This window comes from Varanus komodoensis, unplaced genomic scaffold, assembly GCF_004798865.1.
Source record: "Varanus komodoensis strain SLA01 unplaced genomic scaffold, ASM479886v1 scaffold44_3, whole genome shotgun sequence".
NCBI lineage: Eukaryota > Metazoa > Chordata > Lepidosauria > Squamata > Varanidae > Varanus > Varanus komodoensis.
In genome coordinates, this window is record NW_025336010.1 from 2041385 (window position 1) to 2063031 (window position 21647).

The 21647-nt window shown below is 57.1% G+C and overlaps 2 protein-coding genes and 1 long non-coding RNA gene across 5 annotated transcripts; 1 reads left to right on the top strand and 2 right to left on the bottom strand.

The window, feature by feature from the left end:
* Window positions 1-1352: 1352 nt before the first annotated feature.
* LOC123030429 (hydroxysteroid 11-beta-dehydrogenase 1-like protein B) lies at window positions 1353-6555 on the bottom strand. The gene is made up of 6 exons (XM_044444343.1): window positions 6397-6555; window positions 4733-4863; window positions 4038-4149; window positions 3147-3335; window positions 1801-1944; window positions 1353-1724 (listed from the first exon to the last, which is right to left on the bottom strand). Exons 1-6 carry the CDS (start codon window positions 6476-6478, stop codon window positions 1510-1512), a joined length of 873 nt encoding a protein of 290 aa, XP_044300278.1. The 5' UTR covers window positions 6479-6555; the 3' UTR covers window positions 1353-1509.
* Window positions 6556-7947: 1392 nt separating this feature from the next.
* Window positions 7948-11383, bottom strand: SIRT4 (sirtuin 4). Of its 3 annotated transcripts, none has more exons than XM_044444339.1 (4): window positions 10466-11383; window positions 9777-10071; window positions 9388-9545; window positions 7948-8280 (listed from the first exon to the last, which is right to left on the bottom strand). In XM_044444339.1, the coding sequence occupies exons 1-3, from the start codon at window positions 10993-10995 to the stop codon at window positions 9393-9395; spliced, it is 978 nt and encodes a 325-aa protein (XP_044300274.1). In that variant the 5' UTR covers window positions 10996-11383; the 3' UTR covers window positions 7948-8280; window positions 9388-9392. The 3 variants fall into 3 exon arrangements, with proteins under 3 accessions (XP_044300274.1, XP_044300275.1, XP_044300277.1); XM_044444340.1 differs by having other exon boundaries at window positions 7948-8569; XM_044444342.1 differs by lacking the exon at window positions 9388-9545.
* A 4061-nt stretch (window positions 11384-15444) lies between these two features.
* Window positions 15445-19877, top strand: LOC123030430. Its single transcript, XR_006416102.1, has 3 exons — window positions 15445-16285; window positions 16895-17188; window positions 18654-19877. It is a non-coding gene; the product is annotated as an uncharacterized LOC123030430 (long non-coding RNA).
* Window positions 19878-21647: the final 1770 nt, after the last annotated feature.

The window sequence follows — 21647 nt, forward strand, 5'->3', positions numbered from 1 at the left end:
CTGCCGCCCTTCCTGGCCTCCCTGCAGCCGGGAATACGGGGCAGGCATTTATGTGACTCGGCACCACAGCACTCCCCACCACGACCGACCGTGGCACGTCGCTTTGTACAAGCCGTGGGGAGAGGTCTTGCTGTTGCTCAGAGGATGGGGACCACTTTTCTCCTAGCACAGGCGCCTTGCGTCTGTCAGCCCACAGGCCGAGTTCAGTTTGGAAGCCATGCTAGGGCCAAGCACGCCGGTGGCCGCTTCGGGTTTGGGTGCAGCAAAATTAAGAAGCAGGCCAGTATAGTTTAGCTTGCATCTCTTACTGCCGACAGTGAAGTCCCAAGAGAAGCAATTCAGATGTTTAGAGTGGGAGAAAAACAGCACACAAGCTGGGAGATCATCAGCAGTCTGGGGCTGGAGGGAAGTGGGTGGGGCCAGGGGAAGGGGACTTCCAGGGAAGCCCAGGGGGACGCTGGCCTCTGGCTCTCCTTGCATAGAGAGAGGCTCGCCATCTTAGTGCTGCCCATTCCAGGATGGGTTCTTTGCCAAGTTAAAAAGACCTGGGAAAGATTCTGGCTGACCTCTGCCCTCCTGCTGGTACCTGGTGGGTGGGGGGAGCTACATACGTGGGCCGTGAGCTTGCCAGGGGGCTGTCGAATTCTACATAGGTGCCTCATTGTGTAGTTGGACTCTAAGGCTGAATGGGGGAGTCAGAGCCCTGGACTCTCCAGGGGGCTGTGGACAGGCCCCCGTGTCAGCATCTGGGACATGGGCAGCGGGCTAGTGGGTGGGAGCTCCAGGGCGCGGCACACGGGCCAGTCCAGAAGCACAGCTGAAAATAGTCCAAAGGTTGGAGACCCGAGAGGAGCCGAGGGAAGCAGGGACCTTGAGGGCTGGAGCCACTGCAGCAAGGCAGGAGCAGCTGGGGCAGAGCTGGAGTGACTGTGGCTAGGCTGGAGCAAGGCTGGAGCAATGGGCGGGGCTGGAGCAAGACCAGAGCAGTGCAGGAGCAAGGCCGGCCGACTGGAGCAAGACTGGAGTAGCACTGGAGCAGAGCTCAGGGACGGGCCAGAGCATGAAGAGCCAGAAAGCCTTTATTGTTGAGGCAGCATCTGAAGGCTCCCAGGTGCCACTCGTAGAGGCCCTGATAGCTGCAGCAGCTTGTGCACCCAATCCTGCAACCACCAGAGCTGTGATGCAGGCCGTTGGCCAGCAGAGGGAACCCGAGCTGCCTTGGGTTCTGACGCCCCCTGGCTGTGGCCGCAGTTGCAGTGTGTGACGGTGGGTGCATGTTCACCGGATGGTCCGGAGCACGTCCTCCTCTTTCCTCCCCTTGTGTGTTCCGACAAACGGTGCCCCTGCAGGAGTAAACTTGAAATGTGACTTGATTGCCTACGAATATGTAGATTTGCAATGAAGGTTTTGCCCACTTTGCCACTTTCCTTTGTGGCCAGCTTGGGGAAGGAATGACTTTCAGGCCGACGTGCGTTTTTCTGGGACGCCCAAGGCCACAGCACAAGCCCGTCAGAGGATTTTCTCCAGGAGGTATGCTTGGCCGATGAGTTGCTCCATGAGCTCCGGCAGCCAGTCCCGGAGCAACAGGGCAGGCTTGGTGCTCCAATAAGGATAGAAAACCTCCCGCTTTCGCAGCGCACCACCTCTCACGATCTCCCGGGCACAGTCTTCTTTCGGGCTTGCCTGCATGTTGATTTTGCCCCCCACAATCTTCAGAGCAGTATCTGCGGGAGAAGCGCAACCGGGATTAGCTCCCCGTGGGAGGGGTCGAGCGGGCCAGGGGCCTTGGGCGCGGCTCACCTGTGTCGATGTACCCCAAGACAGCCACGGTGACGGGCAGGTCGACTCCCCGCAGCCGCAGCTCCGTGCGCAGGCTGCTGTAGAAGCCCTCCAGGGCGAACTTGGCTGCGGCGTACGCGGTGGAGAACGGGGCAGGGATGCGGCCTGGGCAGAGAGCAAAGCACTCAGCGTGGGCGGCCGCAGAAGCCTGTGAGGGCCAGCGCGGCCAATTCGTTTCCGTACAGTAAAGGGCCACTCCCAGGAAGACTGGACTGCTGCCTCTCTTGTTTTGCTACAGGATAGAACTTCCTCTGTTACGGCCACCTGGACCCGAGTGCCTAACTAGCCTTCCTGAGCTGCAGATCCCATCATCCACAGAGGTTTCTAGCCAGTGCCTGTGGGAACAAAAGCGTGGACCCGATCCAGCGGTTCAGGTCTTACCGTTCTGCAAACAGAGGCTAAGGTAACAGAGAAGAGGAGGACAGAAATAAGAGCCGAGGGGAGCCATGCTGGGTCGCCGCGGGAGCAACCGACACTGCCCCAGTTCCACCAGCCCGGTGCCGCTGACCCGGCCCTCGGCGAGGGCTCTCCTCGTAGGCTCAGGCAGGGGCTTTCCAGCCCTGCTGGAGAGGCAGCTGGGGGCTGCACCCCGGGCCTTCTGCATGCCCCCTGAGGCTGAGCTGTGGGCCCTCTTCCGTCTTGTGAGGCCATGGACAAGATGCACCTCAGGCCTGAGAAGCGAGCGGGCGCTTGCTTGCTGGACCTTCCGTACTGCCCAATGGCCAGAAGGCTCTCTGGGTAGCCAGTTTCCAAACAGTTTCTGCTTCCGATGCTTCCCGACGAGTTAAATGTGGCAGGTTCCTACACGAAAGGCGCGATCCCACAGATCGTCCAGAAGCGAGCCCCTTGAGGCCCAGGATGACGTACATTCAGGCACCATTTGCCTGAGAGCAGAGCACAGTAGGACCGCCCTCCCCAGCCTGGTGTCCACCAAATGTTTCGGGACTACAACTTAAAAAGGCCTCCCTCTCCACTTCCTCCACACCCAGCATGCTTCAGGATGCCTCGATGTCTCCCCTCGCCAGCCTTTTCCTATGTGAAACTATCCCAGATCACAGAATCATAGAACAGTGGAGTTGGGAGGGGCCAGAAGGCCATCGAGTTCAACCCGCTGCTGTTGCAGGACACCATGTTCCACCATCCCCCTCTGTCCCAAGGGCTGTCCAGTCACTTTCTGAACATCTCCAGTGTGGGAGAGATGTATGGTTTCCTCATCAGAGTGTCGCTCCAGCCCTGGGATCATTCTTTTTGCCTTGTCTGCCCCTTACTGAAGCCCCAAAGTGCTGGTGCTAAACCCCCTTGCCTACCGCTCATAGAAGACACGACAACAATGTTCCCATGAGCCTCTCGGAGAAGGTCCATTGCCGAAATGGTCAGCTGTACATAGCTGAGGAAATTCACGGTCATAGAGCTGATCACTAACTCCATGTCTCCTTTGAAAGGCTGAAATCCTGCATTTCCTCCCACGTGGTTCAGCACGAGCATGTCAAGACCCCCTGGAAGTGCAAAGGGCACAGCGGGTTGCATCCCGGCACAGTGAAAGTGACCCCGGAGGCTCCAGTGCCCGCAGGGAGGGTCAGCTTGGCCCTGCAAACGCGTGAAGGGTGTTCCGTGGGCGCCCCCTCCCTGCGCACACTGGGACTCCCGGACTGCCACCCTGCGTGCTTACAGGCGGGGCGAGCCGCACCCAGAGCGCTTCGGCAGCTGCCCTTGTGCGAACTGAGAGCGCACAGGGCCGTGGTCTGGGGGTGCAGGGCGCTGCGCAGCTGCCTCGCCCCCTGCTGCCGGCTCCCTGCTTCTGCATGCCTTCCCTCGGGGCCTCCTGGAGCCACAGCTACCCCTCTGATGCATAGCCAGGTTGCCGCAGCTTGCGCTGGGCAGGAGGCGGCGAGGCGGGGTGGACCGGCCATCTCTGGCCGCTCCAGGGGAGCCAGGGGCCAACCTGCTCTTGGCCTTCCTGTTCTCACGTGCAGGCCTGCCTTGTTCCCACCCTGAGCCCTCCGTGCTCCGGCCGCCGAGGCTGAGCTGGCCACACGACTCGGCCGTGCCCGGCAGCGCCTCACTCCGGGGTGAGCAGGGGCCGGCCAGGCTCGGGGCGCCAGTCCAACGCTCCCCCCACACTCCGGCTTCCCCTGGACGGCCAGGCCTGCACCACCGTTTCTGCCTCGTGGGCGGGCGGCATCACTGGAAGTCTTTACCAAAGGTGGCTTTGGCTTCTCCCACAACCTTCTGGGCAGAGGTCAAGTTCTTCATGTCTGACACGACGTATGCAGCCGAGCTGGCCCCCAGCTCCAGGCACTTCTGAACCACCTGGAGGGCACAGGATGGGGGAATTGGAGGTTTAAACTGCTGTGCTCCACTTTAAGGGCTTTTCGGCAGGCAGGTGGCATTTGATGGTTAATAACAGGTAAATGAGCCTGCATCCCAGAGGGGCAGCTCCATTTTGCTGCTGCCCTGGACCGCACGTGCCTCCTGCCAGGCACCCCGCAGCCCCCGTCCTTGCCAGTCTTGCTTCAAGACCCTGTCAGCACTGACCTGGTTGCGTTCCCAGGGTCCGAGCCAAGGCACTGAGCGGCAGAGCAGTGGAGCTTGGCAGGACAGGTCCAGCCCACCCAGTTCCCCCTTCGTCTGGATTTTTCCTGCCTTTGCTTGTGCTGGAACAGAGTCCACAGACGAGGGGATCCCGGTCTTGCCAGGGCCGGTAGAAGGGGGCGGGGGGGCACCATCCACTCTGGGCACTGGGCCCCCTGCTGCCCCCAGCCAGTGCAGCAGGTGGGGCACAGGAGTCCCTGGTCCAGGACAGGAACCTGGGAAACACTGGAGAGGCTGGGTGTCCGGTTAGCCACGGGAGGTGGGCTCTGAGCGGATGGGCGGTGGCGGCCTCCCAGCTTACCTGCTGGAGTTGCTCCTCCCTCCGGGCCGTCACCATCACGTGGGCACCCATCCGCGCGAACTCGTAGGCCATCTGCTCCCCGATCCCCGTGCTCGAGCCGGTCACCAGGACACGCTTGCCTCGCACCATCTCTGGAGGGGGAAGGGGCGGTCGAGCGACTTGCTGCCTCCGTACTCCTGGCGGCCCTTATGAGCTGGGGTTCCCTCATTGGCGGGGGTGGGGGGGGGGGACAGAGCATGCCTGACTTTGGGCAGTAGGCCTGGGCTGAATCCCCACATGACCAGGAAGCTCCCCCAGATGCTCCCAGGCCGAGCGAGAAATCTGGCAGGGCTGCTGGAGTCGGCCTGGTTCCACCATGCAAGTGTTATCGATTAACCAAAGGCAAAGATTGGAGCTTGACCCGTCAGTCTGCAGTGCCAGTTTACACAGAGGGTGCGGTCCTCTGGAGAGGCAAGCGTGGCCTTCCCAAATCTGGGCCCCTCTGGACATTTAGCACTGCAGACTTCAGCCTTGCTGGCTGAGCATGAAGGGAGCTGCAGGGCAAAGCCTCCGAGGGCGCCAGGTTGGGGAAGGCCGGGCAGGGGGACAATCCTGTGCAGCAAAGCCGAGAAAGAGGGAGAAATGGGGGCGGTGGAAAATGAGCGGTGGACAGGAGGCACCGACACCCAGCGCTGCCGGCTCAGCAGGGAAATGTGCCCATGGCCTCCTCAGTAACGCCCTGCACGGCGATCTTGCCTTCTGGCGCAAAGCTGTCCCGCAAGGCCCAGATCCCCCAGGTCCCCAGCCCAACACATGCCCCGCCAGCCCACCCCACACGGTAAGGGGCCTGGAAATGCCAAACTGCAGCTACTCTGAGTTGTCTGCCCGGCTTGGCACAGTTGTCCGCTTCTTACCAGTGAGGAAATAGAGGCAAGTACTTACCATGGATCGGGAGCAGGGAAAAGCTCACTGGGCACATTGCAAGACACACTAACCCCGGCCCCACAAGTGAACCACCCACACTGCATCCAACATTCAGGCTGCCCCCATTTCCTTCATGAATGCAAACCCTTTTCTGCCAGCTGTGCTTTCCCGCCCTCCCTTCTGTCCTTCCCAGAGAGTATCTTTACAACCTCCAGGCTGATAGCCCCTCCAAAGTGCCCAGGCAGGCGCCTGTCCCTGCCTTACATCCCAACTCGGACCATCATAACCCCATTGTAAAAGGAAGCCTGAATTTTGACAGCCAACTTGCAAACGTTGCAGCTCTGCTCAAAGGGCTGGCACATGCATTTCCATCCTCCTGGTCAGCTGTTCTTGGGAACGGGTGGGAAAGACATGGGATGAGAGGAGTCGGGTGCAGGCAGAACTAATCAGAGGATCTTGCCTTGAAGGGGCTGCTCTGCCGGCACCTCACTTTAGCGCAGAATTCACTCCCGATCTGCTTTCCCTTGGCAACCCCTTTTTGACAGCTGTCAGGAGAACCAAAAGCAAAGTTCTCTTTGCAGCCTCCTTGGCTTAATGTGTAGGCGGGGCAGGCTTGCCAGGCTGCCCATTTCAGCCCCCACAACTGGACACCTGCAAAGCCCAGTGATTCTTTAAGGGAAAATGCGCTAATGGCTTCTGCTTAACACTGCTTAATAATTTCTCAAGGCTGCCACCCGGGAGAGGAGGGCTGCCTGGCTTACCTGCTGAAAAGGCCTCCTGGCTGTAGAAATAGTAAGCGCACAGGGCCGCGAGAAGCGGGCCAAGGATCCTGAGCACACCCATGGCCACCCCGGCCTGTCAGGAAGCCCAGCTGGCGCCGCTGCTCTTGTGCAGCTCGGGTAAGTGCACGACCTTCTGCCCAGGTGACAAGGAGCATGTGGCCCGCCCCCAGTCAGCCATCTGGCCCGACTGGGAGGAGGCAGCTCTCCGTGGCTCCTGCAAGCCACTCCCTGCCATTCCTAACCACACAGGCCTTTGCCTGGCAGGAACCTCCCCCGGCCCAGCCAGTCCAGCGTGCCCAGCGGGCGAGCTGCCCCTTTCCCTCCCTCCTCCTCTGCACACGAGAGCAAAATCCTCCGTGGGCCTGCCTCCCCTCGCTGCTGGACTGCAGCAGGGGAGTTGCCTTCCAGATGCACTAGCCTTCAGTATCCATCAGTCCCAGCTGGGCTGGCTGGAAATAATGGGAACTGTGGCCCAAAGGGTCTGCGGGGCACCCAGCCAGGAGCAGCTGATACTGCAAGACAAGCAAATCTGCAGTGGATTCTCTGAAGTGCAGGACAAGCCATGGCTTCGCTTCGTGTGAACGTGCAGCCCCTTCTGAGGAGGTGTGCTGAGCCCTCCAGTCGTGGCTGTGTGAACCCAGTCGGTCTGTTCCAGCGACAGTCCACGGTTGAACCTGCACTCGGCCCGAGTGAGGTCATCAATCCTTCCAAGCCCAGGCGATGTGCAAAATGTCCTCTTTGCGCTCTCTTGGCCACCGTGGGTACATCCTGGAGGTCACGAGCGACTGGGAGCAAGCCTTTCCTGAGCCTGTCCCCTCCAGAGGTCTTGGACTGGACTGTGACTCCAAGCAGGACCAATGACCAGGCTGCCGTGTCAGCTCCAAAGCATCTGGAGGGCGCCTGGTCATAGACGGCTCTTGCAACCTCCCTGACACCTTTCTTCCAAGACAAAGTGGTTTCTTCAAATGCAGCAGCATATTGAGGAGGGAAGCAGGGGGGCAGGCCCACTGTGCTGAAAAGGGGAGTGACTCTGCCAGTTCTGGGATGACTTCCAGTCTAACCAGGATGCAGCTCGACAACTTTGAGAAAAGGCTGGGATCCAACGGGCTTGGATGACGCCAAACTGCAACGGTGGGGGAAAAGTTCACGGCTGGCCAAACACATGCAGCGGGGGGGGGGGGGGGTTGCGCAAGGTGTCTGTTGACCCGGCCAGCCCGAGTCCGACCTAGTCCCGCCCTTCTGGGATCTGCAGAATGCTGCCTGCCTCTGCTTCATGCTTGCTGCTAAGAGCTGGACACACCGGCTCCTTCAGCCTCTCAGGGGATCCGTGTCCCTCATCTTGCTTGTCCTGGTTGCTCTCCCAGCTCCATTTCAGTCACTCCCGGTCTGTGCAGCGCCAGAACCCCCTTGCTTTGCCCATTAAGAAGGAACCCAAAGGAAGCGCGCTCGTTCCGTAGATGGGGCAACCACACCCTAGCCCACACAAGGCTAAATCAGCCAGCTCTCATAAATTCCACCCCGGGACAGTAAAAGAAATATAACTTATTTTATTCATTACGTTCTCTCCAACCTCACTCTAGCAGCCTTGGGTGCCTTGTGCAGATGCAAACGATGCTACTTTCCAGCTCCATGCGGAAAGTGCCCTTACCTGCACCCAACTGTGAACTCGGCGCCGAAGGCAGTCCTGCCCGAAATAAACGTCCGAAGCTATGGACAGGCCCGCGAGAATTTTCCCATTTGTATGTGTTGCAGCCCCACGCAGGGCCAGTAGTGAAAGGTGCGCACAAAATCATGCTTACACTATGATAAAAAGTAAATCCAGGAAGCACGAATTTCAGTCCAGCATTAGATACGCAGAGGCACCTGCAGAAACGAGAGCATGTGTGACCTGAAACCAAGACACGTGGCTTCTGGGGATCTTCTGATGAACAAACCGCCCACGCTGCCTCGTGCTCCAACAGCACAGCAGAAGGCGCGGAACGGCCACCAAAGGGACCTGGGAAGTTTGCACAGGACGTGAAGAGGTTCGGAGGCTGAAATCACGGGAGAGGGACACAGGTAGCTCCGCGTTTCCAGAGAAGCTGCAGCTGGTGCCTCTTGCCAGGGTGGCTGCTGAAGCAACTCTCTGAGCGGGCTGAGCATCAAAGCAGACCTGCAGGCGACAGAAGGTGCTACTCGGCTGCTCTGGTCTGGGGAGGCCCACACCCACCTGCTAAGCTGCCATTGAACCCGTATCCAGTGAGGCGACTGCTATAATCAGAAGCACAGTTGATGGCAGTGGCCAAAGAACTGAGCTTAGCACCTTTTAGATCTTTTCTAAAAGCAAGTTTCTAGCCCATGAGAGACACATGAAAGCATGTGGACAATCGCAGGATCTAAAGATTTGTCTGCACAGATTTCAAGGAGGATTCCATGCCCCACAGGAAAAGATAAATGTTCCCTGACTTTCTCTGTGGCTAGTAAAACCAGAATATTTTGGGTCACACAGGTGGCCACCGTCCATGAGCGCAGGCACATGAGGAGCCCCGCTGGGGAGCCCCAGACTGGGCCTGAGTCCAGCTGGAAGTGCTGGCTTCGGCCTGGGGCCTGGGACCCAGTATCTGGTGGAGCACCTCTTGCCCTGTGCACCTGCACATGCCCTCAGATCACCTGTGGAGACCATTCTCCACGCGCCCCCACCTTTGGAAGCCTGAAGAGCAGGTCCTGGAGGGGGAGCTCCAGGGATGCCCCACATCCCAGGTGTGGAATGCTCTCCTGTCTGTGCGTCCAGGAGCCCTTGGGGAAGGAGCTGTGCCATTCCCGGGCGGCACAAAGGATTCAGGCCCACCGGGCGCCCTCCCCTCTTGTCTGTGCAGCAGGCAGCAGCTGCACCCTTCCCGCCTGCTGGCCGGGGGCGTCTGCTGCACGGAGCTGGCTTGGCCAGCCTGGGCAGGAGGAGGGGAGCGCCAGCAGGGCTCCCACGATGCCCACCTGGGTCAGCTGAGGACGATGGAAGGCAGCAGCTCCCCACAGCGAGAGTCCACTTTCAGCGACGCAAAGGCATCCGCCCTGGTAGGGCCGATGTTGACGATGGCGACTGGCAGGTTCCCCTCACGGGCCGCAAGAGCAAACTTGTATGCCGAGTACACCTAGCGGGACACATGGGGAAGGCCCAGTGAAGAGCCGCGGAAGCACGGGGCACCCCCACGAAGCCCTGGATCCAAACGCCGTTTGGCCCAAAAGCAGGAAAAACCACGCGGCCTGGGCCACCCACAGCAGCGGAAGGAAGCACTTCCTCCGCGGTGCAGAGCCCCTGTTCGGGAGGGATCTGCTCTGCTGCGCTTGGCAGCACCAAGAGCTCCCCGGCGCCCCGAGGGTACCTGCAGTGAAGACCCTGCCACGAGGACAGAATCTGATTCGGCCAGGCGCCGGTAGACGAAGTCCACTTTCTCTCTGCGCACGGAGTCCCCAAAGAAAGTGACGTCCGGCTTGAGGGCCCCACCACATCTTTCGCAGGAGGGGACACGGAAATGGCACATCTCCTCTTCCGTCAGAAAGACGTCACCATCGGGGGCCACCCCGTGGCCCTCGGCCTGCCACGCGGGGTTCAGGGCTGTGAAGTGCTCCTGGAGTGCAGTGCGGGAGGTCTGGTCTCCACAGCTGACGCACAGGACTCTGTGGGACAACAGCCCTTTAAGTTGTAGGGCAAACTGGGCAGTCTGCGGCCCTGACAGCCTTCCCTGGTCTGGAGCACAACTCCCATCTTCCCCTTGCTGGCTGAGGATGACAGCTGTTGTTGCCGACTGCATCCGAAGGGCAGTGGGGTCAGGAAGCCAGTTCTGGTGTCCCCGTAGGCACAATCCCTTCCCAAGGGCTGCCCCATCGTGTCTACGCGTGCGCTCACACACACGCACCCCGCCGCCCCGTGACAGCTGGGCAGCTCGCTCAGGCCAGTCCTGAGCGAGCAAGGCAGGCAGGCACCCGCCTCGAGAAGCGAGAAGTGTTTGCCAGTCGCTGATCCAGTGGCGCACCCTTTCCGCCATTCCCCCGGCCCAGCCCGGCCCCCAACCTGTGGATGCTGCCGTGCAGCTCTGTCAGGCGCCGACTCCCAGCCTTGCTGTGGAGGGCGTCCACGTTCTGGGTCACCAGCCAGTGCAGCTTCCCCAGAGCCTCCCAGTCCCGCAGTGCCAGGTGCGCCGCGTTGGGCTGGCGGGAGGAGAACTGGGGCCAGCCCACGAAGTTCCGGGCCCAGTACCGCTGGCGGGCTCTGGCGCTGCGGAGGAATTCCGCGTGCTGCATGGGCCGCCTGTCCGTGCGGGCATACAGGCCCACGCCTTCGGAGCGGTAGTCCGGGATGCCGGACTCGGTGGAGACCCCGGCCCCGGTCAGCACAAAGAGCCGCTGGGAGTGCCGCACGAACTCCTGCAGCCTTCGGGCGTCCGCGGGGTCCAGGGGAGGGCTGGCCGGCACAAAGCGCAGCGCCTGCGCATCCGTCCCGGGCGACGAGGGGGAGGAGGAGGAAGAGGCAGCACGGCAGGGAGATCTGCAGGCAGCCCACCCACCCGGGGCCTTCAAGACGGAGGTGGCACGCATCTGCATTGGAAAAGAAGAGGAGAGGGAACAGCTGCTGTGGCACTGGGGCCCATCACATCCTGGAGACCGCGGGCAGCCGCTGGAATCAGAGAGAAGAAAACATGGCGAGCCAGCATGGTGATACGTCTGCTATCTTGGCCTGACCACCGACGACCTAGGAGAGCTGAGTTCGAGTCCTCACTGAGGGAGCCCATGGGCCAGGCCCTGTCTCTCTGGCTGGCCTGCCTCGCAGGGCTGCCATGAGGATGACACGAAGAGCAAGGTTAGGCGGGTTATGAACGTGATTAGCACATCTGGCCGTGTGACTCCAGGGTGGAAAGGCTTCCCCTGCCCAATTGGCGCCTGCACGAATTACAAGCAAGCAGCCCGGATTCCGGTGAGTGTTCCGCCGTCGCAGCTGCGGGCCAGTGGCAGCGCGGGCAAGTTCCACGCCCGCCCCGTCCCCGCGGCCACCCCGCTGGTGCCGCCTGCTGTGCACGTGCGGCGGCAGGAGGGTCGAAGCCGGCGCCGAGGAGACCCGCGGCCCCGCTCCTGCCGCCGCACGTGCACAGCAGGCGGCGGAGCTCCCCCGGGAGGGGCTTGTGCAGCGGCGCAAACATTTTCACGCGCGGCCCGTCGCCTCGCCCAGCGCCGGACCTAACACGCTCCCCGCGAAGGCCCCTTCCCGTGCCGCCCGTCGCACGCTCATGAGTGCGCCCCGCGCTCTTACCTCGCCCGCACTCCGGAGCGCCGGCGGCCTCGGCACGCACAGGCCACTGGGAAGTGCGGACTACAGCCCCCAGAATCCACCCGGCGCGCCCTCAGTTGCGGGCCACGCCCCCCGGAGGCCGCCCAGCGGCAGCTCCGCTCGGCCCTGCCCCTGCCGGAGCGCAGGCGCGTTGGCGGAGGCGGGCTCGGCGTCCTGTGCTCCGCGGGCGGCCTGCTTCGCCCGTTCGCGCGGGTCGCTTGCGGTTCCGAGGAGCGCGGAGGAGCCTGAGGAGCGGCGGGCGCAGCGCGGCGGTTGGATGGCCTTCCCGCGGCTCCCCCGCCGCCTTGGTCTGGCGGACGCGTGGGTGGGGCGCCGCCCCCACCAGCCTCCCAGCGCTCCCGGCTGCTGCTCGCGTCCGCCCTGCCCGCCTGCACCGCCGCGCCCGTCATCCCCGGCTGGTGTGGGTCGCAACCCAGCGCTTAGGGAGGCCCCGCACGCCTGCCCCTGCTTCCTCTCGGGGTTGCCGACTGGCGAACAGGCCGCCTGCCCCCCCCCCCCACAAATACCGAACCGAGCCTGAGAAGGAGCTAGTCGGACGATGGTCTGTGGAAGAGGCTGCCGCCCCCATCGTGCCAAAGCGCGCCCAGATTGCTCGCAGGCCCCCCTGAAAGCGAGGGGATGCGCAAGGGCCGCCCCATAGCCAGGCAACCCCGGGCGGCTGCCTCCCGAGCCCCGGGCACCCCGCAAAGGCGGGAACTGGCGCAGTTGTTGGGGGCCCCCAGCCCTGGAGCGAGCCCCCCACTCTGCCCAGCTCATTAAAGTCTGTACCTAGTGCAGAAGTGGAACAAAGAAACGTCTGAGGGCGAATATTTTGCTTTTTAGCCCCCTGTAACTTCCCTCCAGGAGAGGTGCTTTGCAGATAGACGCGGGGATTCTGAAACCACGCAATCAAGGTCCTTGGGTGGCCAGCACAAGCATGTGCCCCTAGTGCAAAACTCAGTGTTCCCAGACCAGATTTCACTGGCTTTTTCATTCTGACAGGTACTTTTGCCAGCTTGAAGAGCAAACAGTCTCAAAGGGGAACCAAGAGCCTCAAGACATGGTCAGTTTGCATCCCTTCGCCTCACAAGCCTCATTGAAACAGCATCAGTTCTGCTGGACAAGCCAAGCCCTGCCTGCACTCTAGACTCAGAGATACTGGCATTGCAAACACTTCTGCAGCCACCCACATTCCATGCAGGAAAGGCTCCAACCCAAGGGAATATTCTCCAGCGCCATTTCTGAGATACTGGCCCACCGGGACCCCGACTTCCTAATCCTGGCATTCACCAAGGGGGGCATCCAGAGCCAACCATGCAGCTGTGGACTGACTTTGTTACCTGGTGCACTGGACTTGCTCGGCAGACAGTGAATGCAAACTGCACGAGGCGTTCAAAGCTTCCACGTCTTGGAAGTCTCGAGGCGTCAGCATTCATCATAGAATCCGTGCAAAGATCCCTCCCGAAAAGGACCCAGCTCCCACAAGGACAGGCCTGAAATGTTGCCTCTCGGATCACATGACCATTGCTCAGACTCTCTGCAAAGCTGCACCAGAAGTAGAAATGAAAGCTCCAGTAATTATTCTTAAAGCCCTGCCCTGAAGAGCCTGAATTTGATCAACCAAGCAGAAGAGACCTGATCTCCATGAACCAAGAGAAGTCTGACCTGGAACGGAGTCTCTTCAGCCTGGAGAAGAGGAGACTCCGAGGGGACCTGTTGGCGACATACAGGCATGTGAGGGGGTGTCAAAGGAGGTGGGTAGAGACCTGTTCTGCCCTGCAGAGGAAGGCAGGACGTGCTCCAACGGAGCAAAGCTCAGGAAACCTAGGTTCCATTTAGATACCAGGAAGCACTTCCTGACAGTCAGGACCCCGAGGGGGTGGAATGGGCTTCCCCAGGAGGTGGGTGAGGCCCCATCGGTGAGGGTGTTCAAGGATAGGCTGGACACGCACATGGTGGGCATGTTGTGAGTGGAGCCGGCTAGAACTGGGGTCAGACTGGATGGCCTGGGAGGCCCCTTCTGACTCACTCTGTTTCTATGTTTCTAACCTAGGCACAGTAAAACAAATCAAAAGTGTCATCCTAGTCACCCTTGATTGCTTGTAGAGACAATCTTTTGCATGTTCCTCCTGACTATATTTTCTAATTTTCAAAGCAAGATGATCTTTCCAGAGCAGTTTGCTGTCAAAAATAACATCAAGACTGAAAACTGGAAACAAGATGCGTTTGATCTCCATACAGTTGCAAATTAGCATTTTAGATGTATTTGTGCCTAGGAAAAACCACACCCATGGATTCTGGAAAGGAAAAACAAACCTGCTCTTTCAGATTATGTAGAGCAGAGGTTCTCAAACTACAGCCCACGGGCTGGATCCTGCCTCATTTATCTGGCCCGCCTCAGAGCTTTTGGATTCACTTGGAGAAAACAAACTCCAAACGAGTCCAAAAGCTCTGAGCTGGCACAGATGTTCTTTGAAACTGAGCGGAGAGGCGGCGCACGCACCAAATTGTAACAGCTCAGCTGTGTGTGTGCCAGCTCTCCGCCCCTCCCCCGCATTGCATGCATATACAGAACCGGTATATGGAGTGGGAAACAGAAGAGAGGAGGGCGGAAGAGAGAGATGAAGACACTAAAAAAGGATTGAAGATAAAAATGTAACTTAAAAAATCCATTTTCTCGTATGTGAGCCATGTCCCCAGGCTGCGGGCCAAGCCGCCACCTTGCCGAGCCCAGGGGCAGTCACTCAACGGTGGCAGCGGCTTGCTCAGAGAAGGCCACGACGGAGGCGCGGGAGCAGCGGCCTTCTATGGGCAAGCCGCCGCCGCTGTCCCTCCCCTCCCCTCCCCTCGCCTTGAAAGAAGCCCTCGCCTCCCTCCTCGCGGCCTCTCCCGGACGGGGAGCCACCCCGTGCTCACCTCTCCGGCCTCCCACTGCCGCTCCTGCTCCTTCGGAACCGGGACAGCAGCGAGGAGCGTCATGTCCATCATGCCCAACCAGCATGGCCAATGGAAGTTGTAGTCCAACTCACAGGACAGTACTAGTTTTGCCAAGGTTGCACTTAAAATATGGTAGTCATCAGCTCTGCATCCAAATACAGCCATTGTGTATTGTGGGCATAGTTCTGGGCTGATTTGCTTGAAATACTAAGAGTGGCATTAACAGTATTTATCCTTAGTATTTTTGCTTCATTCTTTGTAAATGCCAGTTGCAGTCCTCAGCTGCATTATGCAAAATACTATATTCAGAGACAGTCAGAAGGGGTCTCGTGGGCCATCTAGTCTGTCCCCCGGCTCCAGCCAGCTCCGTTTATGACATGTCCACCATGTGCATGTCTCGCCTATCTCTGAACACCCTCACTGGTGGGGCCTCACCCTGTAATGAGGAGCCCAAAACTGAGCACAATACTCCAGTTGTGGGCGCACCAGAGTCGTATAGAGTGGCAGTAATACCCCTCTTGATCTAGAAGCCACACTTCTGGCTATGCAACCAAGGGTGGCGTTCGCCCTCTTGACCACCGCGTCACACGGCTGACTCATGTTCGGCCTGCAGTCGACCAGCACCCCGAGGTCCCTCTCACAAGTGCTGCTCTCCAGCCACTTGTCCCCTAACCTGCACTTACATTTAGTGCCTTGGTTGTGTTGTAGCTCTGTCCCTTGAATATGGACATGCTCTTCCCCGTCTCATCTTGCGCTTCTGCTGCAGCTCGAGGGAGTGGAGTAAACATTTTTTTAAATTTTAACTAATTTTTAATGTGCAGTGTGCATAGAAATTAGTTCATTTTTTGCAAACTATAGTTCCCTCCCAACACTCTGAGGGACAGTGAACTGGCCCCCTGTTTAAAAAGTATGGGGACCCCTGTCAGAGGCTCTTTATAGTTCTGCTAAATCCCTTGCCCAAACTCATTTTCCCCTTCAGTTACAACTAATACTGCCCTCCCACACAATCCAAAGCTTGAAACACATCCAAGGAGAGCGTTGCTATTTCCGGTTTCTCCGCAGCTGCCGTGTATTTGATCTTCAGCGCTCCTCGGGTCGCATCTGCCATCGGTTGGGCTGGCATCAAGCCATCCTGATCTGCCTGGGCATACGAGTAATTCACTAGGAAGCTGGTCAATCTTTGAGGCAAAACGGAAGAGGATGAATTTGTAATGGAATTGGTCTGTTAACTAAGGAAAGGGTAAGGTCTTTCCCTTGCTTCGGTGTAACTTTTCTTCTAAGTAATCTGCAAGATTCTGGTATTTTCCTCCACCCAATATTGCGTTATATATTTTGACAAGTGTATGGATACAACCTCTTCCCAAATTTTGTAATAATGAAAGCTAGTAATTTACCCCCCTTTTAGTGTCAGAATAGCTGTTCTGATTTCCACTACTGTTACTGGAGAGTTAAGCTGTTGTTCATGCTCTTCAGGAATTGGTATTATTGGTAATACATCCACAAATTCTTTCATATATCTTTCTCAATTAATTCTGTTTTGTAGAACTCCTCCTAATAGCAGCTCCTGTTTCAGTACCTCCTGGCTGCATATGTTTTCATGTGTCTGCTGCTTCCAACTCTGATTCGGTCCCCGTAAGTTGCAGAGAGGTTTTCTTCCAGCCCATTTTCTTCTGTTCTTCTGTGAGTCTCTTTCTTTGAACTTCAAGCCATTCCGGGCCTCTGTTTCTCTCGTTTTAATCTTGCTCCCTCCACTGTAAAATACCCTCTGCAGGTGGCTTGTTGAGTATCCCCTAAAAGGGCAGGATCTATTTGCTCTTTCTCCTGAGTCTCATAAAACACATAATTTCTCTTCTAATTCTTTGAACAGTTTGGGGGTTTGTAAGTGTATGTGGAGATGCAGGTGGAGCAGTGGTTTAAACCACTGTGCTGCTGGGCTGGTTGATCGAACGGTTGCCGGTTCGAATCTGCACAACAGGGTGAGATCCCGTTGCTCCCACGGTTCACCGGGGGCCCAGTGCTGCGCCCTTAAGCACTCCACCGCTCTGGCACTGAGGTTTGGCAGGTGAGCAGAATACCCCTATCTTAAAATACCACCCAACCAAATCAATGATAAGGGTACCACAAGCATACAGAGTTTTGTATTTCTCTTTAAATGAATAAGAAGGCAATTGGTTCTATGAGAAATGAATCAACATTTATTTTACTGTATCAAAAAATATAGCATTTCATTCTTGCGTGCAGTCTTCAGCCGACCTGGCTGCCAGAACGGATCCACACACTTCAGCCAGACCTCGGGCCAGAGTTGGGATTCCGTGCGACGCCGCCGTCCCCGCAGGGCTGGGCTTCCCCTTTCCATGTTGCCGCTGCCTCCGCTGCGGGTGCTTTCCGGCCGGCCAGTGGGGCTGACGGAATTCGCCAGGGCATCCCATGGAGAGCTTGTCCTCAGTGGCGTCTCGCCTTCCACTCTTCGTTCACCTTCCCGGATTTCGCTCAGGATCAGCACTGGCAACAATTGCCAAGCCTTCTCTTCCGCAGGTGAGCTCAGCTTGTGAGAGGGCTGGATTGCAGGCTCAGCACCAGCAGTGGCAACTATTCCCAAGCCTTCTCATTCACAGGTGAGCTCAGCTCCTGGGAGGGCTGGACCCTCTGAAGGATGGCTGCAGTCTGAGCTTGGCCTCAGAAAGTCCTGGCTTTTATCGGGTCGGATGATGACCTGCGAGGACCGGCAGCTCTGTGATGGCGCTGGGAGCTGGAGGGAGCCGGCCTGCTCGCATTATGACGCCACGCTCCTAACCCTCCCCACCCCCCCGGGCCAACTGGGGGATGCCAGGCCAAACCCTTTGATTGACCACATATGCCCATGGTCATGACTGCTTGGTGCCCAGGGCATTTGCAGGAAAACCTCTGTGGCTCCAAGCCTGCTTCCATGTGCTCACATTTGCTTCGGTCCAAGCTTCTATTCTGGGCATGATTGACATTTTTACTGTGGTTTTAAGCTTCCATGTTGCACTCCATCTATTTAACCTTATGGCTTTCATTGCTGTGAACCATCTCAGGAGCTTTTGGGGGAATACGTAGAAACCCAATGCACAGAGAGTCATGGAAAACTAAAGTCTCCTTCTCTTCCACCTGAGCTCAGGCAAAGGCAGGCTGAGGCCTGAATTGAAAAACTCGTCCACAGCTTCTGAAACGTGCGCCATCCATAGGATCCTCCCCAGTTGGGAGAAAGGGCCGGTGGCGTCTCAGGAGGGGGTTTTCACAGTGAAGGTGCAGCTCCTGCAAGAGGGATAATGGCAGCTACGGAAGCAAAGCTCAGGAGGGACCAGTGTGACTTTCAAGCACAAGCACAGCCACAGCCAAGTTGTGCTTTAGAAAATGGAAGGACTACTAGAAGCCCAGAGACAGCAGCCTCACTCTTCCAAACATGCCTAGGAGCCCCCATGAACCTTCTTGTTGCATCGTTTCCATTTTTTAAAAAATTGACAATCCTTAACAATAACAAAAACATACAGTCATCGTACAGCATGTACATTTTCTATATAACAATAACTATTTACATGTCCATTCCAAGTGTATTCCACAAATTGAAAGTCACAAATATATATATATATATAAAAACTTACTAAGCAGCAGACCAATATACTATAGGGTTTTCTACTTATTTATCTCAACCTTTGATTGCATATGCAAGGTCAGTGAGGGGTGCCAAGGTTTAATGAAATTAGCCATTTTCATTTCCCCTCTCAGGATTCCGTCTAGTCAATTTCTCCACTAGTGCACTTTCCTGTTCCCTTCCTAAGTATCTTGGAGAGGAGACGCCCTTAACATCTTTCCAGGTTTGCCCAATTTCTAATCTCGCTGCTCCCGTAAGGATCTCACCCACTCTTTATTATTTAAATTCTCATTCCCGTCCACAAAGAGGGAGAATAATAGGAGAGTTTGATGACCAATCTTGTTTTGATGCATTAGCTTTTCTAATCATTTAATTGCCTCTTTCCAGAATAATTCCACTTTGCACAAGATATCCACATATGCTCAAGCAAGCCTTTTACCCCACAGTTTTGCCAGCACGTGCTCTTCCCCATCTCATCATGGGTTTCTGCTGCAGCCTGAGGGAGCGGAGCAAACATTTTTTAATTTTTTAAATTATTTTTTAAATTTTAATCATTTTAAAGAATATTTTAATTTTAATTAATTCTAATGTGCAGTGTGCATAGGAATTCATATTTTTTTCAAACTATAGTCCAGTCCCGCAACAGTTTGAAAGACAGTGAAGTGGCCCCATGTTTAAAAAGTTCGAGGACCCCTGATGCAGAGCCATATGAAGTTGTAACTCAGAACTCTGAGACGGGCTTTGATCCTGCGAGGCGAGATTGTTTGCACACGAACAGCAACCCCACTGGGCTTAGCAGGGGGAACCTTCACCTTGACGTTAAAAATTCTCTAGGAAGCCGTCTCCACCCGACAGGCATCGGACAGAACGAGCCCACTCAAGCCTGAAGTTCACAACCGTGCCAGACAATCACGCAGCCACAGAAAATTCTGTCCGTCAAACTTGTAAGCCAAACCAGACCACATCGTAAACCTTCCAGTATCTAGAACAGCTACCAAACAGAAAGCTCTTCCCCACCTTCGTTTCCACGCAAGCATGCGATTGGTCATGGGCCACCTGGCGCACCGGGGATGGAAGGGAACGCCTGACTGCGTGCACCACCCTGGCAAGGCCCTGCCAGAGACCCGGGGAGAAGGCTCCCAGTGCCGCAGCTGCAGCGCATTGAGCGGCTGTTCCCTCTTTCCCTCCTCATTGGACATTTTTTGATACAAGATGGAAGAAATGGTGGGAGAACACGAGCGCATTACAAATCAAAGAGGACGGCACCTGGAGCCACCCCGAAAAATCCCGACAATGTGGTTGCGCGCGGGCACCCTCAGCAGAAAGCCCAGCGCTGTGCACGGCAGCGGTGCTTCCCCCCCGCCACCGTCCCACTGACACGTGGCCCCCGGGAGGGTCTCCCAGCCACAGATCAGGGCAGCAGACTCTTCTAATCCTGCATGTTCTGGTAATTCCTGGAAGCATGCCAAAGAAGTCACCTACATGGCTGGATTTATGCAAAACAAGAAAAGGCAGAGTATACGTGCATATCTAAAAGCAGATATGCAAGAAAAGATGCATATCTAAAAGCAGAATTAAGAACAAATAATGAAGCCTCTAGAGGATTATTAATTACAAGGTCTAATAGTAATATGGTCAGGATTTTATTCTTACATTTCATTTACATTCCAGCTTTTTCCCTTTTGTAAGGAATCCAGAATGGCTTACGGGGCTCTCCTCGTCTCCATTTTATTTTCACAAGAGCCCTGTGAGGTAGGCTAGGTGGAGAGCCTGTGAATGGTCCAAAGTCACCTCGTGAGCTTCATGACCAAGTGGGTCCAGACCGCAGCTCTCCTAGTCCAGCGCTCCCTCCTGCACTGCCTCTCAGTACTGCAGACAGTGATATTCACAACCAGCCTGGTTCCCAAAAGTGAAAGAGCAAAGCCAAAAGTTTTCGACGTGAAAGATCAAACCGAATCTATGCCAAGGTCTTAAAAGCTCGAGTTGCTGCAGAGCTGCAGATTTTGGGCGACAAGGCCTGGGCGGGTGGTGGTGCCTGTGTTGCATGCTGCCTTTGGACTGGCGGCTCCTGCGTGGCGTGGGGCTGAGGTGGCCAGCGCCTGGGCTCCCCCCTTGCCAGCCCTGCCACTCTGCCCTGGCAGCCTTCTGGGCATCCTTTCCCGGGACCCAGCAGGATCAGCCTCCGCATGCACACCCTGCGAGTGATGCCTGAACCGGCCTTGGGCACGCATGTGCAGAGGCGTGCTTTGGGCGCTGTCCTTGACACACCAGGAACCGAGCTGCTCTGAGCACAGTGGGATTTACATCCAGGTCAACCGGCACGGGGTGAAGCTGGGCAGCTTGCACATCAGAAAAGAGCCCCTTTCAGACCTGCTTGGGGAAAAGTTGATATACGTAAATGCTTTCAAAGTATTGTTTGTGTGTGATTCTGTAGAAAGGGATTGTACCTGGCATTTCTGTGCTCGAGGAGTGCCTGAGGATCCCAGCGCCATAAGGAAGCCCTGCGCTCAACTAACTGGCCGTGCTTTTCACTTTCTTTGTTGGGATGCTCTAAATCAGCTTTCCCAGCACGCTCACTTGGGGATGCTAGACACTGCAGTCCCTCACACTGGATGGGGCCTGGTTGGGGAAGGCTCCTTGACATCTACTACTTCGTATGACAAGAATGAGGAAAAGACTTGTTAAAGGGAGAAAAATGGAAGGGCAGACTGTGTCAGTGCAGGGGGCAGATAATAGCTGGTGCAGCCCACCCCCTGTTCAGATTGGGACCACCGGGAGGGGGGCGGACACCTTGATGCATGCCAATTTGGGGTCATTCTCTGCATCAAAACAGTCCTCTCTGGCTGGTGAAGCCATGTTGTGTGAACGTGGGGGCAACAGGTTATGCCAGGGTTAAACAACCTGTGCATAAGCCTGGAACAGAGCGTGCATAACACTCAAACGGGCCACCGTCCCCAGGTTTGCACGACCGCAGTCTGTGGCCAGGCACTGAACACGCCACATGGCCAGGCGCGCGCACGGCGCAGCCCACCGTGGCTCGGCTGCTGAGGGTGGGTTGGGCAAAGCAGCCAAGCGCCTGAGAACCTCCTAGCCTGCCCTGCTATTGGCAGCCGTGGGCACGTGCCGATTGGCTGGTGTTCCACAGGCCTCCGCGATGCATGCCAAAAGGCTGCTCAAGGCCCAGCGCTCGGGTTTTGCAAGTCCGCTTCTGGAGGGGGCCGTAGCCCAGTGGGCAGTGCCCCACCCTTGATCCCTGCGGCGCCTCCCATAGGGCTGGAAAGGAATGCACCTGCACTGCCTGGGGTCCGTGCTGGCTCGGCACAGCAAGGCTAGCTTCTGCCTTCTTGAAGTCCACACTGCTTTCCATCCCATCCAGCGCTG

What these genes read in the sequence shown, in the direction of transcription:
- LOC123030429 (XM_044444343.1), bottom strand. Translation starts at nt 6,478, where the DNA reads ATGGGTGTGCTCAGGATCCTTGGCCCGCTTCTCGCGGCCCTGTGCGCT. An exon ending in TGTCGTGTCTTCTATGAGCG is followed by an intron (nt 1,945 to 3,146) that starts GTAGGCAAGGGG and finishes CTCTCTGCCCAG; the next exon opens with GCCGCATCCCTGCCCCGTTC. An exon ending in CTTGGGGTACATCGACACAG is followed by an intron (nt 1,725 to 1,800) that starts GTGAGCCGCGCC and finishes CTTCTCCCGCAG; the next exon opens with ATACTGCTCTGAAGATTGTG.
- SIRT4 (XM_044444339.1), bottom strand. Translation starts at nt 10,995, where the DNA reads ATGCAGATGCGTGCCACCTCCGTCTTGAAGGCCCCGGGTGGGTGGGCT. An exon ending in CTGCACGGCAGCATCCACAG is followed by an intron (nt 10,072 to 10,465) that starts GTTGGGGGCCGG and finishes GTTGTCCCACAG; the next exon opens with AGTCCTGTGCGTCAGCTGTG. An exon ending in TGGCAGGGTCTTCACTGCAG is followed by an intron (nt 9,546 to 9,776) that starts GTACCCTCGGGG and finishes GTGTCCCGCTAG; the next exon opens with GTGTACTCGGCATACAAGTT.